At 44.1% G+C, this 15,872-nt stretch overlaps 1 protein-coding gene across 1 annotated transcript in view; it reads left to right on the forward strand.

The window, feature by feature from the left end:
* The first annotated feature begins 72 nt into the window (after positions 1-72).
* Positions 73-15,872, forward strand: part of PDHX (pyruvate dehydrogenase complex component X) — a 65,972-nt gene continuing 50,172 nt past the window's right edge. Inside the window, exon 1 of the mRNA XM_004607973.2 lies at positions 73-296. Coding sequence (XP_004608030.2) covers positions 137-296 — 160 coding nt within the window. The 5' untranslated portion in view covers positions 73-136. The remainder of the gene's footprint in view (positions 297-15,872) is intronic.

Below are 15,872 nucleotides of genomic sequence, written 5' to 3' on the forward strand. Positions count from 1 at the left end.
GGGCCCAAATTGTCCAATCAGACGCGGCTCCCGTCCTGGAGGCGGGACCTAGCCGGTCCGGGGCGGGGCCTGGGAGGGTCCTGCCGCCTGAGCTGCTCCGGCTGTGCGGCCGATTGCCCGGCTGAAGGCCTGGAAGATGGCGGCCTCCTGGAGGCTTGGCTGTGACCCGCGGGTGCTGCGCTATCTCCTGGGGCTCAGCGGCCGGCGGAGCCCGGGCTTGGCTAAGGGGGCTGCTGGGTGGTCTGGCGGCTCCGGAGCTAGTTGGAGATGGTTTCACAACACTCCGCGGCAATGGGGTGAGTGGCCGTGGCTCTGCCCAGCTTCCCCGTAGCCGAGCAACGGGGCCCGGGTCAGGGGCTTGCGGATGCAGGCCCGTCCCGGGAGGGGTGGCGCTCCTCCTCGGCGGTCCCTCGTTCCCTTGGCTTATCTTACTTAATTTTGGAGCGGAGCCCGCCGACTTGGCCTCGTGAGTCCCGTGAAGGCCTTTCTTGCGACGGGGAGAACTTGACTCAGCCCCCCGGGCCCCCTTGAGCGTGGCTTCTCGGTGACCTTGCCTCGGAATTGGGGGTATTGGTGGGGCGCAGAGAGAAGTCCCGGATGCTCTCTTTGGCGGCTCCTTCTGCGTCTCATCCCGGGTTCCTGTAGGGGTGAGAGTCGCCCGAGCTGGCGGGAGAGCCCAGGAGCCGCTGTTAGCGGTTCTGATTCATTCTGTTCTGGAGGCTGATTCCGAGGGACGCCTAGTGAGGGACTTAACGTCGGAGGCACCTGGCACCTAAACCCCGGGACACGCTTGAACCAAAAGTGAGAAGGAGGCGAGTATAGGAAGAAGGTTTTTATACAAAGTTACCACCGAGTTCAGAGTGATTGACAGGTGCAGTACTTCCAGCCTTTTAACGCTATGTAACGCTATGGTTTTGACCCGGGCATTTTTTCTTTACTTAGAACAGAGGTGCAGGGTGGCGTAAGACTTAACTTTTTATTCTTTTTCTTTTTTTTCTTTTAAGTTTAGTGTGATGTGTTATTTGTTCATCATTCTGGCACCTTTATAGCAAAAGTTCAGAGTAAGTTTTGGAGTAAGTTTGCTTTTTTGAGTAAGTTTTAGTCTGAAAAATTTTAGATTTAGTCTAAAAAAAATTAGGTGTTTGGGGGTGGAGAGTTAGTACAGCGGGTAGTACAGCGCTTGTCTTACATGTCACTGACCTGGTTCAATCCCTGGCACTACTTATGTAGGTTCCCTCGTGTCGCCAAGAGTGATCCCCCGAGTACTGAGCCCGAGTAAGTCCTGAGCACCGCTGATGTGGCCCAAATAAAAATAAAACAAAACAGAAAATTAAGGGGGAGGGCGCGGGGCCGGGGCGATAGTATAGCGGTGTTGGGCATTTTTGCCTTACTTGTGGCCGACCCAGGTTCGATCCTTGGCATCCCATTAGGTGCTCTTAGCACCACCAGGAGTGATCCTTGAGGGACAGAGCCAGAAATAATCCCTGAGCACCGCCCAGTGTGGCCCAGATACAAACAAAAAATTAGGTGCACTGATCATGAACTTTAATTCTCAACTGTGAGAAGCTCTTAAAATAAATTTCAGAACGTCCTGAGATTTTAGAAATTAGATTGAAACCATTTTTTTTTCCTGGTTTGATGTTTTGTAAAATAGTGGTCTGAGCATTAGTGCTTTTTATCTGTGTATAGAATCTCCCAGTGTCACCCCTCCCCTCAGCTGGTTAAATATTGAACTTTCCTACAGCTCAGGTCTTAGGGGGCTGGAGTAATGCAGCTCAGGATTCTGCATTTTGCAAACAACAGATGAGTTTTTGTGGTTTTTTTTTTTTTTTTGGTTTGTTTGTTTTGGTGCCATACCCAGTGTTGCTCAGACCTTACTTACAGTTTTGTACTCAGAGTTCTCTCCTGGTGAGCTTGGGGACCATATGGTGTGCCCGGGATCGAACCCAGGTTAGCCTCAGGAAAGGCAAGTTCCTTGGCTGCTCGACTCTCTCTTCAGCTCTTGAGTTTTGATGTTCGATAGGGTTGCTGAGAGTCATGACCTTAGAAAATCGTGGACTAGTATAAACTCAGTGATGGGAGGAATCTAGGAAGAGTCTTCTAAAGCTTGTTGTGAAGTCTTTTTAAGAAGTGAATCCTTTCAGACCTTCACAGAGAAAAGAATAAATTTGCACACGTGCACCTCTCCCTCTCTCCTCTCTCCCTCTCTCTCCCTCTCTTCCTCTCTGTCTCCCTCTCTCTGTCTCCCTCTCTCTCTCTCCCTCTCTCTCTCTCCTTCTCTCTCTCTCCCTTTCTCCCTTTGTCTCTCCTCTCTCTCTCTCTCTCTCTCTCTCTCTCTCTCTCTCTCTCTCTCTCTCTCTCTCTCTCTCTCTCTCTCGTTAGTTTTAGGACATTTCTCTAGAAGCAGCGATAAAGAAGACTCTTGCCTTAGGAAACTTCCTTAAGCAATCTTTATCTGATGAACCATGACACTTTACCTACCTTGACACACTATAAGAACAACTTGCTTAACAGTTTGAATATTTCTGTAAAGGGAGGAAGGTACTTGGGTGGGTGGGGGGGAGGCAAGGGTAGGGGAGAAAGCAGTGTGTGCATTCTTTGTTGTTTTCGGTGGTTTTGGGGGCCCACCTAGATAATGACTGGGTACAGCCTTGACTCTCTATGGCTTTACTACCCTTTTCCATGTAACAGCGTGGGAAGTAACGGGTTGTGAATGTTAGGGAGACATCTGCAGGAAGATTGGTGGTGGTGGCTGATGAATTGCTTTGCCTTCCATAGAAGCTGATGGTGGTGTTTGATAGTTTTAAATTCTTGGGAAATCTTGTTTTTGTTTTCTAAGACTGAATCAGAATCCCCCACCCCCCCAACACCAATGTTTGACTTTTGTTAAACGTGTACTGGGTTTTGTTTTGCCATGCCAAGGCACATTGGTTTTGTAAAAACACATAGTTTTTCTCTGATCTTGGTAGAAATTATAATTTCATAAAACTAAGAGACTATCTGCTATTCTAGACTATTCTAGAAATTATGTGCATTAAGTATGGTTATTAAACTATTACCTCTTTCCAGGATTTAAAAGTCTATCACAGTTGAGAATACAATTGAGGTTTCGATTTTCTTGAAGGATGCTTGTTGGCAGCATTTTAATGAGCCATGATAAACTGTTGAGTAATTAGCACTTCCTGGAACTCCTTATTCACTTCTCACAACAAACTAGTAAGGTTGGCATTTATCTGCATTTTATTGGGAAAAAAAATAATAAGACTGGGGTCAGAACTACAGTATAGCAGATATGGTGTTTGTTTCGCACACAGCTAAGCCGAGTTTGATCCCCAGCACCCCATAAGGTCCCTCCCTCTCCCAAAACCCTCTCCAGAGCCAGGAGTAAGCCCTGATCACCACTGAGAATTCCCCCAAACAAACAAACAAACAAACAAACAAAAAACAGTAAGACTCAGAAGAAATGACATGAATCTCCCAAAACTACAGATTTTCCTATCATAGAAATTTTCTCATCATAAAAATTCTCAGCTTCCGTAAGAATGTGCTGTCAGAGCTGGAATAGAGAAGGGGTCACTAAGGAAATGATGGAGGAATCGGTCGGGATGGGAAATGTGTGCCGAAAGTAGATAAAGGACCAAACATAATAAACTCTCAGTATCTGCATGCAAACCATAATGCCCCAAAGTAGAGAGAGAGTATGGGGAATATTGTCTGCCATGGAGGCAGGGGGAGGGTGGGAAAGGTGGGGGCATACTGGGGATATTGGTGGTGGGGAATGTGCACTGGTGGAGGGATGGGTGTTTGATCATTGTGTGATTATAACTCAGACATGAAAGCTTGTAACTATATCTTACGGTGAATCAAAAAAAAATTTTTTTTGAAAAAGAATGCTGTCAAGTTCTAAGTACACGAAAGAATCAACATTCTTTAAACAAATTTCAGTATAGGGTAATTTTTAAAAATTTCATAGGCTGTTTGCCCCACGCCGGCTAACGGAGGAAAGAACCTTCCTTCTTGGTCTCTCTCCCCTCCGGGAGAAGGCGTGGAGTCCGACATTTTGTGGGTCCGTTGAGAAGGTACGAACTTGGTGGCGCGGAAAAAAAAAAAAATGTGTGCTTTGAACTTGAAACAGCCGCAGGATACAGAGCCAGCCCTAGTTGGGCCCGTGCTCGGCTCCGGCCGGCCGGGTTTTCGGCCGGGGCGCCCATGCCCCTGCAGAGCCGGTGGATGTGGAACAAGCGGGAACCAGAGACAGCTTTAGGAATTGGGGTTCCAGCAAGTGCCTGCACCCATGGATGGAGACTGTGAATTAAGCCTTTGCCCCACGCCGGCTAACGGAGGAAATATGTAATTTCTGGCAGAATTTTCCCAGGACTTTATACAGAAATCCAAAACCGCGCGACTTAACATTTATAATTGTCATCAATGTGAAAGGGTTCCATTTGAACAGGTCAGACTTGGGGGGGAAACTCCAAATAATAACAGTAAGTTTTTGTTGAAATATTGAAGGTTCTTAATGTAACAGCCACCCCTGGACTATGAGCTAAGCAAAAGCCCCACGCTGGCCAACGTGGCGTGGAGTACACCATACTATGAGGCGCAGGAAGGGGGATGAGGGGGAAAAATTAAAAAAAAAAATGGAAAAGGAAAAAGAGAAAAAAAAGAGAGAGAGAGAGTTATGTCAACTATAGTGAGTTTTGTGTTGAATTATGGAATGTAATCAAGGTAAAGAAAAAATGAAGTGAAATTCATTAGTTATACAGTAGGGGGTAGGGGGTGGGGGCGGGGGGTAAACTGGGGTTTCTGGTGGTGGAATTTGGGCACTGGTGAAGGGATGGGTGTTTGAATATTGTATAACTGACATATAAACCTGAGAACTTTGTAACTTTCCACATGGTGATTTAATAAAAATTTAAAAAAAAAAATTTCATAGGCTGTACATTTACTAGTCACTAGCTAGTGACTACTTAATATTTGTCTACATTGTATAAATCAAGGATTATTTTTTTTGGGGGGGGTCACACCCGGCGATGCACAGGGGTTACTCCTGGCTCTTCACTCAGGAATTACCCCTGGCGGTGCTCAGGGGACCATATGGGATGCTGGGATTAGAACCCGGGTCGGCCGCGTGCAAGGCAAACGCCCTACCCGCTGTGCTATCGCTCCAGCCCCAAGGATTATTATTACATGAAGCATTTCGTGTAAGAGAAACAAGAACTATTTCATGAACGTTTCTGTTACATGATGAATAGGGTTCCAGGTGTATAATTCAGAAAATCTTCCTAGTGAAACTTTCTGGTACTGGTTCTTAGAGGAGTACAGATTACTTCTTTTCTTCTTTATTTTTTGTTTTGGGGGCCACACCAGTGATACTCAGTGCTTATTCCTGTCTCTGCACTCAGGAATCACTCCTGGCAGGGTTCAGAAGAAACATATGTGGTGCCGTGGATTAGACCTAGGTCCACTGTGTGCAGGGCAAGCGCCCTACCCACTGTACTATCATTCCAGCCCGAAGATAGTTTCAAAATTAATGAAAGCTACAGCGCTTTCTTCAGGAGAATGCATGTGTGCAAAGTTTTGTATATGGCTCAAGGGAATCTATAACTCTCCCTTAACTTAGTATAAATATCACCTAATCTCCAGCCTGTTTTCATAAACATCTTGGTCATTTCCTCTTTTACAAGGACATTTTCCACACAGAGAATAAGAAAGCCTCTTTTTTATATAGGCATTCCAGCTATGAGCACATAACTTATAGATGCTTCTATATAAGTCCCTGCAATGAAGCCATGATTTGGAGCTCTTGATTCAGCTCTGGATCTGTGTGGATATTGGCATCCCATCATATACCTATACTCATCAGATACTCATCAGTATTTGATGATACTCATCAGATGATACTCATCAGATACCTATACTCATCACATACTCATTCCCTAATATCTACTACTTTTCCTCTTAACTCATATTTTCCGATCTAATAGAATGATCTTGCTTGAGTTTTGGGGGAAAAAAACATTTTTAATTAAATATTTGTTCTTTGGCCCTCCCAAATGCTGCTCATGGGACCCAGGACCCTGTGAGAAACTTGGGCGGCCAAGACAGTGTTTTATTGCTAGCGCTCAAGGATGCGGAGCTGCTCCGGCCCGGTGGTGCTGGGGATTCTAGAGCTGCCTGGACGATGACCGAGGCTCCCAGGCTTACTTCTGCGCTGGGCAGGCACTGTGGTGTGGATTCAAACCTGTGTGATCTTCCAGGTCTTGTGCTTTGAACTTCTAATTAAGTGCCTGCTCTCCTTTCGGTAATCTTCTGGAGGGCCCCAGCAGAGAAACAGATAGCATCCCCCCCAAATGGCTAATTTGAGGAGTGTTAAGTAAGTGACCTCTTCCCAGTTAGGGTGCTAAAGTGACCTCTTGTGTTGTAAGGAAGGTGCTGTACTGAGGGGCTGTTGAAAGCAACCACTTGTGAGCTGGGAGGAAAAGAGTCTTCAGAGTCAGAGAGCTGTGGGGAGCTTCAGTGATGGAGCCTTGCCCTTCAGCCAAGGGATCAAGTCAGCCCCAGGGGACCCGCAGGAGGGGAGCTGGTAAGTCAGTACCTTGACTCCTTTCCTCTGCCCCTTCCTTTCCTGCTGTGCTTCGGTTGGCTGAACCCAGCTGGAGGCTGAGCCAAAGGAAGCCTGTGGGTTGATGTAGCCCGTGTGAGGTCTGGAAGGGCAAAGGAATAACCTCCCCCACGCCCTGTCTCACTCCCAGCTGCCATTTATGCTTTATGCCTGGTGTTAGCGCTGGAGCTTTCAAGGATGAAAGGTCAGGTAATTCCATGTGTGTATAGAAGGAAGTTCTTACCCCACAAATGATCATACAGTGTGTAATCACCATGTGACTAGGAAGCCCGGGAGCTCTCTCTCGCCTCCTGCTTTAGGTGGTCTCGAGCCGCCTCCCCACCTGGGACAGCCAATGCCATGGATGGACAAAGGAGGAAACGAGGCCAGGCTAGTTGGTGATCAGTTGCCGTTTATTCCATTCTCTCCACGCGCCTGTTCCAATCTCACTAAACTCCCCATTCTAGCCTCACTCTGCCCCTCATTCCCTTCTCCTCCTGTCTCCCTCGCCCATCCCTCCACACTCACTTGCTGCCTTCTCTCTCTCTCTCTCCCCCCCCTCCTCTCTCTTTCCTCTCTCTCCTCTCTCTCTTCTCTCTTCTCTCTAACTCCCAGCATTGGGGGGAGCCACCACACAATCAACATATGAAAGCCCTTCTACTCAAGGTCAAAATACCACCTAGGGGTGTTAACATCTTAATTAGCATCTTAATTCTACTTCTTAATATTAGTTACTTTGTGTAGACACAGCAAGAGATACATTAAGCTTGTAGGGTGGCTCTCTTGGGGACATCTTGCTATAGATCTCAGACTACAGTGCTCAGGCCAGATTAATCTTTCCTAGCCCTAGCAGGGTCCTAATCCAACTGTTACTTTTTGAATCTTGACAGAATTTGTCCATGAACGTGCTCTTAACTTATAGTTAAGTATTATGGCGCTTTGGCCTGGTCCATTTCAATGCCAGGGTAGCTCACAGCTTGCCCTGGGTCCATCCAGTCCCTTGTCAGGACTCTGCTCTTGGGGTGCTAGGAAGTAAGGTCAACTGAGGCTTAAGTCAAGAGAACAGATGCCCAGGAGTGAATATCATTCAGAGTCAGTTAACTTCCAAGTTACAAAAGCATAGCATTAACTGTCTTCCTGTGTCTATACAAAAAGGACATTGCTCTGAATTAACTGTGCAAAGGACTTAAGGAAAAGAGAAAAGCAATATTTATAAGTTAATAGTTTGATTAGAAGATAAAGGTGATTGATCGGTTGGGGAAGCAGAGCACAAAGAGGTTACAAGTAAATAGGAATGGGAGCACTGTGATAGGAGTAACCCGGTAAACCTAAGCTCCTTGTGGCAAGGCAGAAAGGACAAACCAGTGTTGCCCCTTGTAGTATAATCTCTATAGCGGAATCGGTATAGTTTCCCTGGATTGTGGCCCCAAGCCCGAGGCTGGTTTAAGAGTAATCACAGGATCTTTATGATTCACCTAGTTTTCAATGGGGTTTTTGAGTAATTGGTTAGGAATTGAGTCTAAGTTGTTTTTAAGGTTCAGTGGGCATACTCTATAGTAAGAAAAAGGTGGATTTCACTCCTGTGGAATCTCATTTTGATAGAGGCCAACAAAGTGGTACTCAAGAGGTGAGAGGCCCCTTCCCGTGACTCGCTGCCAGCTGGGCCAGCTCTTCAACATGAGGGCCCACGGGTGTGGTGCTGCAGGGGCCCTGTGGGGCCAGGGATCGCCTGGGCCCCCCCTGTTGCGCCCTGCTATCTGAGGGGACTCTAGTGCTGGTGATCAGACTGGGGCTGACCGTGTGCAAGGCATGTGCCTTAACCACTGTACTAGCCCTGTAGCCACTAATTGTGATTTCTTTTTTTTTTTTCACTCTATACTTAAGTTATCCTTCACTCCTGACTTTCACAGTCTGCCCTCAGTCTACCCGCAGTTCTGTTAGCGCTGTCTTTCAAATGTAATGTGACCGCTGCTCGCCAACTCCACCATTCCCATCTAGGCTAATCCCAGTCACAGATTTTCCCAGAGCATCCCAATAGATGGCCTCCCCACCATCCGTGGCCCGGGACAGCCTGTTCCCATGCAGCTTTCAGTGTGCTCCTTGTTCATTCTAAGTCAGATCACGTGCTCCTTGGCTGAAAACCCTTCAAGAGCTTCTCATTGAATTAAGAATAAACTCTGATGGTCCTTCTTGTGGTTTACAAGGCCCAGTGTGACACAGATGCCCTCCTTCTTTCTGACTTAACCTTGCTTTTTGTGCACTCCAACCTATGGTTTCTTCAGTATACTTTGAATTTATCAAGCCCGCTTGGACTCATTCTTTTTGCATGCTATTCTCTCTCTCTCCCTCCCTCTCTTTCTCCTCTCTCTCTCCTCTCTCTCTCCTCTCTTTCTTCTCTCTTTCCTCTCTCTCTCTCCTCTCTCTTCTCTCTCCTCTCTCTCCTTTCTCTCCTCTCTCCTTTCTCTCTCTCCTCTCTTCTCTCTCTCTCTTCTCTCCCTTTCTCTCCTCTCCTCTCTCTCTTTCTCTCTCTCTTTCTCTCTCTCTCTCTCTCTCTCTCTCTCTCTCTCTCTCTCTCTCTCTCTCTCTCTCTCTCTCTCTCTCTCTCTCTCTCTCTCTCTCTCTCGGTGGTGTGTGGGGGTGTAGTTTGAACCACATCTGGGAGTGCTTCAGAAGCATAGTGCCAGGGGTACTAAGGAGTTGACCACATGAGAGGCAAGCCCCTTACTCTGTGTTCAGTCTGTCTCGTCCGTCCTCTGATTGAAAGTCTCTTCTTAAAGGATTGTGTGCCTTCTTCCACGCAGCTGTGCCATCAGAGGACGCAGTCACCTTATGCCTTTACCTCTCTTTCTTGAATTCGTATCACTACCAGATATTTGATTGACTTTGATCTCCCCACTTGAGGAAACAAACCCCATGAGAGTAGGCATGGTTGGCTGCATTGTTCATGTTTCATCTCTCCAAACTCAGAGAACACCCAGCTAGTAGGTGGAAGTTGCTGGAAAATTGGTTGAATAAGTGGGCAAACAGGTCTTCCTTTCTCCTCCCCCCTCCCCCATTCTTGCTCCATGAAGTGATCTTCAGAAAGCCCTGCTTCCTGCCTTAAAACCTGTCGCTGCTCTCTACTATTCTTGGGATGGAGGCCAGACATTAAAAAAAAACTGGTCCTGAGCTGCCTCAGTCTCTCAGCCTTAATGTTTTAAGTAAAGAAGAGCATGTAGCACCTTCCCGGGTATTTTCCCTTGGTATTAGTTTTAATCCAAGGTTTATAACTGTGGTCATCTCAAAGAATGTTCATTTGGGTGCGGGGGAGGGTTGGACATAAATAATAGACTGACTTGCAAACAGATATATTTGTAGTACTGTAACTAAATTCAAATTGGTTTTATTGGTTTTTTTGAGGGTTTTTTTTGTGTGTGTGTGTGCTTGTGTGTATTTATTTCCCTTCTGTGCCTGGTTTTTTTGTGGCACTTAACTATTTCTTTGTTGCCTACCAATAATAAATAATGACAATTCTGAAACTGATTCTCCTTGCTATTTGAGAAACAACTGAGGCACAAAATTATTCAGTAAGTTGTATGTCTGTACTTTAAACCTGAGCAGTTTTGCCTCAACACCTGTTCTCTAAATCACTATGGTATGCTGCTTTTGTTTAAGTTACAAATATTAAACATTTCATTAAGTAATAAAATACTTAAAGCAATACAGGGCTATAATTTTGAGTAATAGCGAACAAACCATAATAATCCAGTGGCCTCTGCTCATCTCTCCCCGATTCCCTAGTTTCTGTTTTGCCCAGAAGCAAAGAGCTATTACTTCTTCTTGCTTTTACACCCCCCCACTTCTCTTTTATAGTTATGCGTAGGTGACTGCCAGTTGGTGCCTTCCCTGTGTATTGCCTTCTCTGTTCTCCCTGCATAAGTTATTTTGCAAGTCTTGAGTAAATTCAGTATTTACACTAAGTACAACTAAGGATTTTTGTATATGGCCCCACATTATAACAAAAATAAAGTTACCCTTTTATTTTTTGTTCTTTACTGATCTTACTACTTCGTTTTTTTCTTTGGCTTTTTTTTTTCTGTAACCATTGCTAAATTATCCTATATATTCTTGGCACAATTTTGTGTATTGTTAATCACATCGTATCATCTCTGTTAACATTTTTACAATTTCTATAGCTCCCAGATGTAGGGGTTGTCCCTCTTCACGAAAGACTGTCCACGCAGTCTCTTCATGGGTGACACTGGGTTGTTAGCCAGCACTGAACTGAGAAAAGATTCAGTTGTCTCAAGTAGCATTTACCCAAGTCATTCTCCCTATTGCAAAGGCCCTAGTAGTGCCAGCTTTCAGACCTTTAGGAAATTCTGCAGTAAAAGCCAGTTCAAGTATTGCAACATTTCCTGCTGCTGTTTTTGAATTCCGATTTTGAATTCAGTTGATTATTACGTATCTATTTACTTTTCTGCTTCCAAAGTTATTTGTCAAGGCCCCTTCTTTTTGCCCCATCCTTGGGGGTTTGTGTCTAAGATGGAAAATAAAATACATGTTTTATTTAAGTGTTAGAAAGGCTTTACAGAGGGAATGACATTGAATATTTGTCACTGTCACTGTCATCCCGTTGCTCATCGATTTGCTCGAGCGGGCACCAGTAACGTCTCCATTGTGAGACTTGTTACTGTTTTTTGGCATATTGAATACGCCACGGGTAGCTTGCCAGGCTCTGCCATGCGGGCGAGATACTTGCCAGGCTCTCCGAAAGGAACAGAGGAATCAAATCCGGGTTGGCCACATGCAAGGCAAATGCCCTACCCGCTGTGCTATCACTCCAGCCATTGAATGTTTATTATAGAAAATCATTAAAAAGTGGACTCTGTACAATAAAGAATATAAGAGCATTTGTTTTAATGTCACCAACTAGAGATAATCACCCTTGCCTTTCTTTGGTCAGTGTAGCTTCTCAGTCTTAGGTGGAGATTGGATTGTGTCAGGGGCACTCTTTGTGGGGCAGCTTTTAATGTTTGTTACCATTCCAGACCTGTAAATGCTCTTTTCTTCTGGGTCAGGCTGGATGGTGGACTCCAGCAATGTTTAGGCGACCTGTGGGTAACTCCCGGAGATAATCGGCCAACGGGGCCAGACGACCCACTGATCACTCCCAGAGATGCTTATGCCAGCATTGCTGGGAACCAGCAGGTCCAGCCTCTGCTGCTTTGCGGAGAGAGGCTGATATGAGATTCAGCAGCATGCATGCAGGACTCGTGTGCCAGCCCTGTGAGGTTTGTCCCCAGTCTTGTAAATGCTGCTTTCATGCAGCTCACCCTGAGTTTCTTGTCTGTTGCTGTCCACTGACATTTTTGGCCTATTTCACCAGTGTCGTGCCACAGTATCTGTTGGATTTAAGAATTATTTGAACTACAGGACAGGCACTTATTTAATCTGCCTTTCTTCAAAGCCGCAGTGTCCTGGTGTTCATTTTCAGATCGCCCACACATCATTATGCTTTACTTCGTTTCACCTGCAGATGGCAGACTTGCTTTATTCCAGCACATTTTAAAAGGTTCAGTTTCCTTTAATGAGTTCTTGCCTTGGAAAGAGAGGTGATTATGTGAGCAGCATTTCCGCCTATTAGGGAGGAAGCAAATTAATGTTAGGAACAGGGAACCACACTAAGAAAGTACTGGGTAATTTACTTCTTCATTTGTCTATCTTCCTGATTTTGGTGTGTGGGTTATAGTCGTATAAATGGACTCAAGCATGACATTCAAGCTCTACCAAATGTAAACTGCTGATTTCTTTAATTGCTTTAGTCAGAGCAGTGGAGCTTAATTCTGCTTCATCTTGCCATTTGTTCTGCATTTATATTTTAAGAGTTTGCTTATATCAGACTTTCAACATTTTTTTTAACCTGGAGACCTTTTGCAATTAAAGTCTAAGTCATCGATTTAAAGCATTTATATATTTGATTTTGCAGAAGTATGAGTGTTCTGTTTTTAGGATTAAAAATTGTACCTAGGAAAGAAGAGATTGAAAGTAGAATCACTGTGCCATATATGAAGTGGGAGAAAGAATTACACTGTAGGGGTCGAAGATTAGAAGTAGATCACTGTGCCCTATGTGAAGTTGGAGACAGAGTTATGCTCCAACTCAGTGGATACTCACTTGCTTTGCTGGTAGGAAGCCTGGGTTCATCTCGGCACCTGACTCCTGAGCACCCCTGGGAGCCATACATGAGCGTGCTGGAGTAGTTCTGAAGCCTGCCTAGAGTGACAACTGCACCCCAAAAAGTGAAACGAAAAATTATGTTGAAAAATTGGGAGGAGAGAATTGAAGAAATGGAAGAATTGTTTAAAGAATCTGCTGTAAAATTCAGAAATTGATAGACGGCTCAAATATCTTCTAAGAGCAGGCTGCATCCTAAAGCAAAAACTGTTAAGCTATGATTGTGCTATTCTATTAGGGAAAGAAAAAGATCGAGACATGTAGAAGGACTATGATACTCTACTTTTAAAACCTGGGCATTTAAATTGAAATGTATTTTATCTTAGTCATCTTAAAAAGTGTAATTTTCAAGACAACATTTTTTCCACCTTTATTGGTGAGGAGGGGGCACCCCTCGTGGTATTCTAGGCTTACTTTTGACTCTGCACTCAGGGATCAGTTCTGGTGGGGTTTAAGGGACTGTGTGAGCACTCTTGGCAGGATTTGGGGGACTGTATGTGGTGCCAGGGATCAACCCAAAGTCAGCTTCATCCAAGGCAACCACACTACCGGCTGCACTATTGTTCAAGCTTCTCCACAGAACATTTCTTAAGCATTAGCTAAGAAACAGGGTCCATCTCCATATGAGGTAAGGAGCAACCTACACTTTTTTTTAGGACAACTGTTATTTCACCTACTTCAACTTGTTGAAACAGCTTTCATTGTTGATCAATCCAAAAAGGAAATAAAATCGGTATGTAAAAAAATGTTTTTTCTAATGTAGTAATACTAATAGCAATAGGAGGCCAACTTCATAAGCCATTAGATATAATTTGTTGGCTTGATTAGAAAGAAATTGAACATTACATATAAAAGGGTTAAACTGGGTGCTGGAGAGATAGTATAGAGGGAGATAGTTAATGAGCTATTACTGCTGTATATTGCCTTGCATGCAGTTGGCCTTGATTCAATCCCTGACACCCTTATTGCCCTCCAAACTCTGAGCACAGCTAGGAGTAGCTAAAAAAATAAAAACAAGTTCTAGGTTCTGGGCTGGATATATTTTTTTTAAATAAGTCTCCATGAATTACAAGATTCATGATTGAGTTTTAGGAATAGCGGTTCCCTCACTAGTGCTCTCTTCCCTCCAATAGTGTCCCCAGTTCCCCCCCCAGCCCCCCTGTCTACCTCTATAGCACCTTGTTTTCTCCTTGTAAGCTGTGTGGCTTACAATACTGTTTCTGTAAAGATGTCACTTGTGTTTTCTTCACTGTTCTATCTCCCCACCCCACCTTTCCATTGGTTCTGTTTGTTTGACTGGTGGTGTTGACTCCGTAAAGATGCCTCTGAAGCCTTCACTGTCCTAGTATGAGTTCTGCCCACGTTTTCTTCAGTGTAACTTATGGTCCGATACTGAGATCTTTATTCCATTTTGATCTGATTTTTGTGCACGGTGGACACGGCCATTCTCTTTTCACCTAAGCATGGTGTGTTTCTGCACTGCTTTTCCGTTGTGCCTGTTGCCAGGATGGGGAGGGCGCAGTAATGCTGCAGGCAGGCTCCGGACCCCAGAACGTCTTTGAGAAGGGACTGGGCTGGAACTTTAGTCTGGGGTTTTGCTGACCTTCCCAGGCTTCAGGCTTCCTCCCCTGGGCTCCTGCCTGATTCTTTGGGAGTGCTTACCTGGGGGTTGGGACAGCGTGGGGATGCTCTAGTTTAGAAATAATTGAAGTAATGTGTGTGCTCAGTAGAAAAAAAGCATACTTCATGGATTCTTATCCATAGTTGTGCCCATTTTATTTTTTTACTACAAACTACAAGTGGAATGGATTCCAAAACTGTCTTGATTCAATAGGAGGAGAGTATAGTACTGCTTACTGAAATGGAACGAAAAGCTGTATCTAACTGTCACTGTCATCCCGTTGCTCATCGATGTGTTCGAGCGGGCGCCAGTAACGTTTCTCATTGAGAGACTTATTGTTACTGTTCTTGGCATATCCAATACGCACGGGTAGCTTGCCAGGCTCTCCGAGAGGGGCGGAGGAATCGAACTCAGGTTGGCCTCGTGAAAGGCGAATGCCCAACCGCTGTGCTATTGCTCCAGCCCATATCTAACTAATGAAATAAAATTTCATTAGGCACAGGCTAAAAATCAAGGTCTAGAAAAGCTCACAGAATCTCAAAAAAATTGACAAAAGCTATGAAGGGGAAATATTATGTGTAGCCCTAAAATTCTAAGCTGATTATATAATTACTTTTCCCCCAGTAAAATACATTTGAAAAAGATGTGTATATTCTAGTTGAAAGAGGATATACTAGAATAAAATACATACGTTTATTAGTGAATAAATGCTTATAGTTTAAAAATTATTTTCTACATGAGAGGCTAAGGCTAGAGAGTGGTTAAATTAGTAAAATACATTGCCTTTTTCACTCTTAATAGTAAGCCAGTATAATCAATCAAGAGGTAGTACTGAATAATGGAGATGTCCAGAATGTCTTTCTTTGCTTTTTGTCACCTTCATTTCAGAGAAAGGATAGTGATCTATTACAGAATTTTTTATATTGTCATTATTCAAAGAAGCAATTTCTATTCATCCATGAAGGGTGGCTATATAAGGAATGATTATATTCTTTTTGTTTTTAAAATATAAAACAATTGAGATTCTTGAAGTGATAATTTGGGAAATAATGCAAAAGTTTTATAATGTAGTTCTCAATGTCAGGGATAATGGAAATGTGAAGGTCTGGAGGTGAGAGATTATAATTGGAGATAGAATTCATAAAATAAATATCAGCTGTATCATGGCAACTAGAACCAACATATGAAAATATTGAAGAGAGATTTTGTTTTCAGAGAATCGACTTAGTGTCTGTCATAAATTGGAATTTGGACATAAAATCATTGAAGTCCATTTGTTTTGGTTCTTTGGTGTGGAACTCTATTTGATGTAAATTTAATACGCATGTAATTATGAAACCCTTCATCTCACAATGAAATATGAGACAGTACTTTTTCAAGATATAAGGTTGGCCTCTTATCATAGTGCTGTGATGAGAAGGGAGGTTTCTT

Source organism: Sorex araneus, chromosome 6 (genome assembly GCF_027595985.1).
Source record: "Sorex araneus isolate mSorAra2 chromosome 6, mSorAra2.pri, whole genome shotgun sequence".
Lineage (NCBI taxonomy): Eukaryota > Metazoa > Chordata > Mammalia > Eulipotyphla > Soricidae > Sorex > Sorex araneus.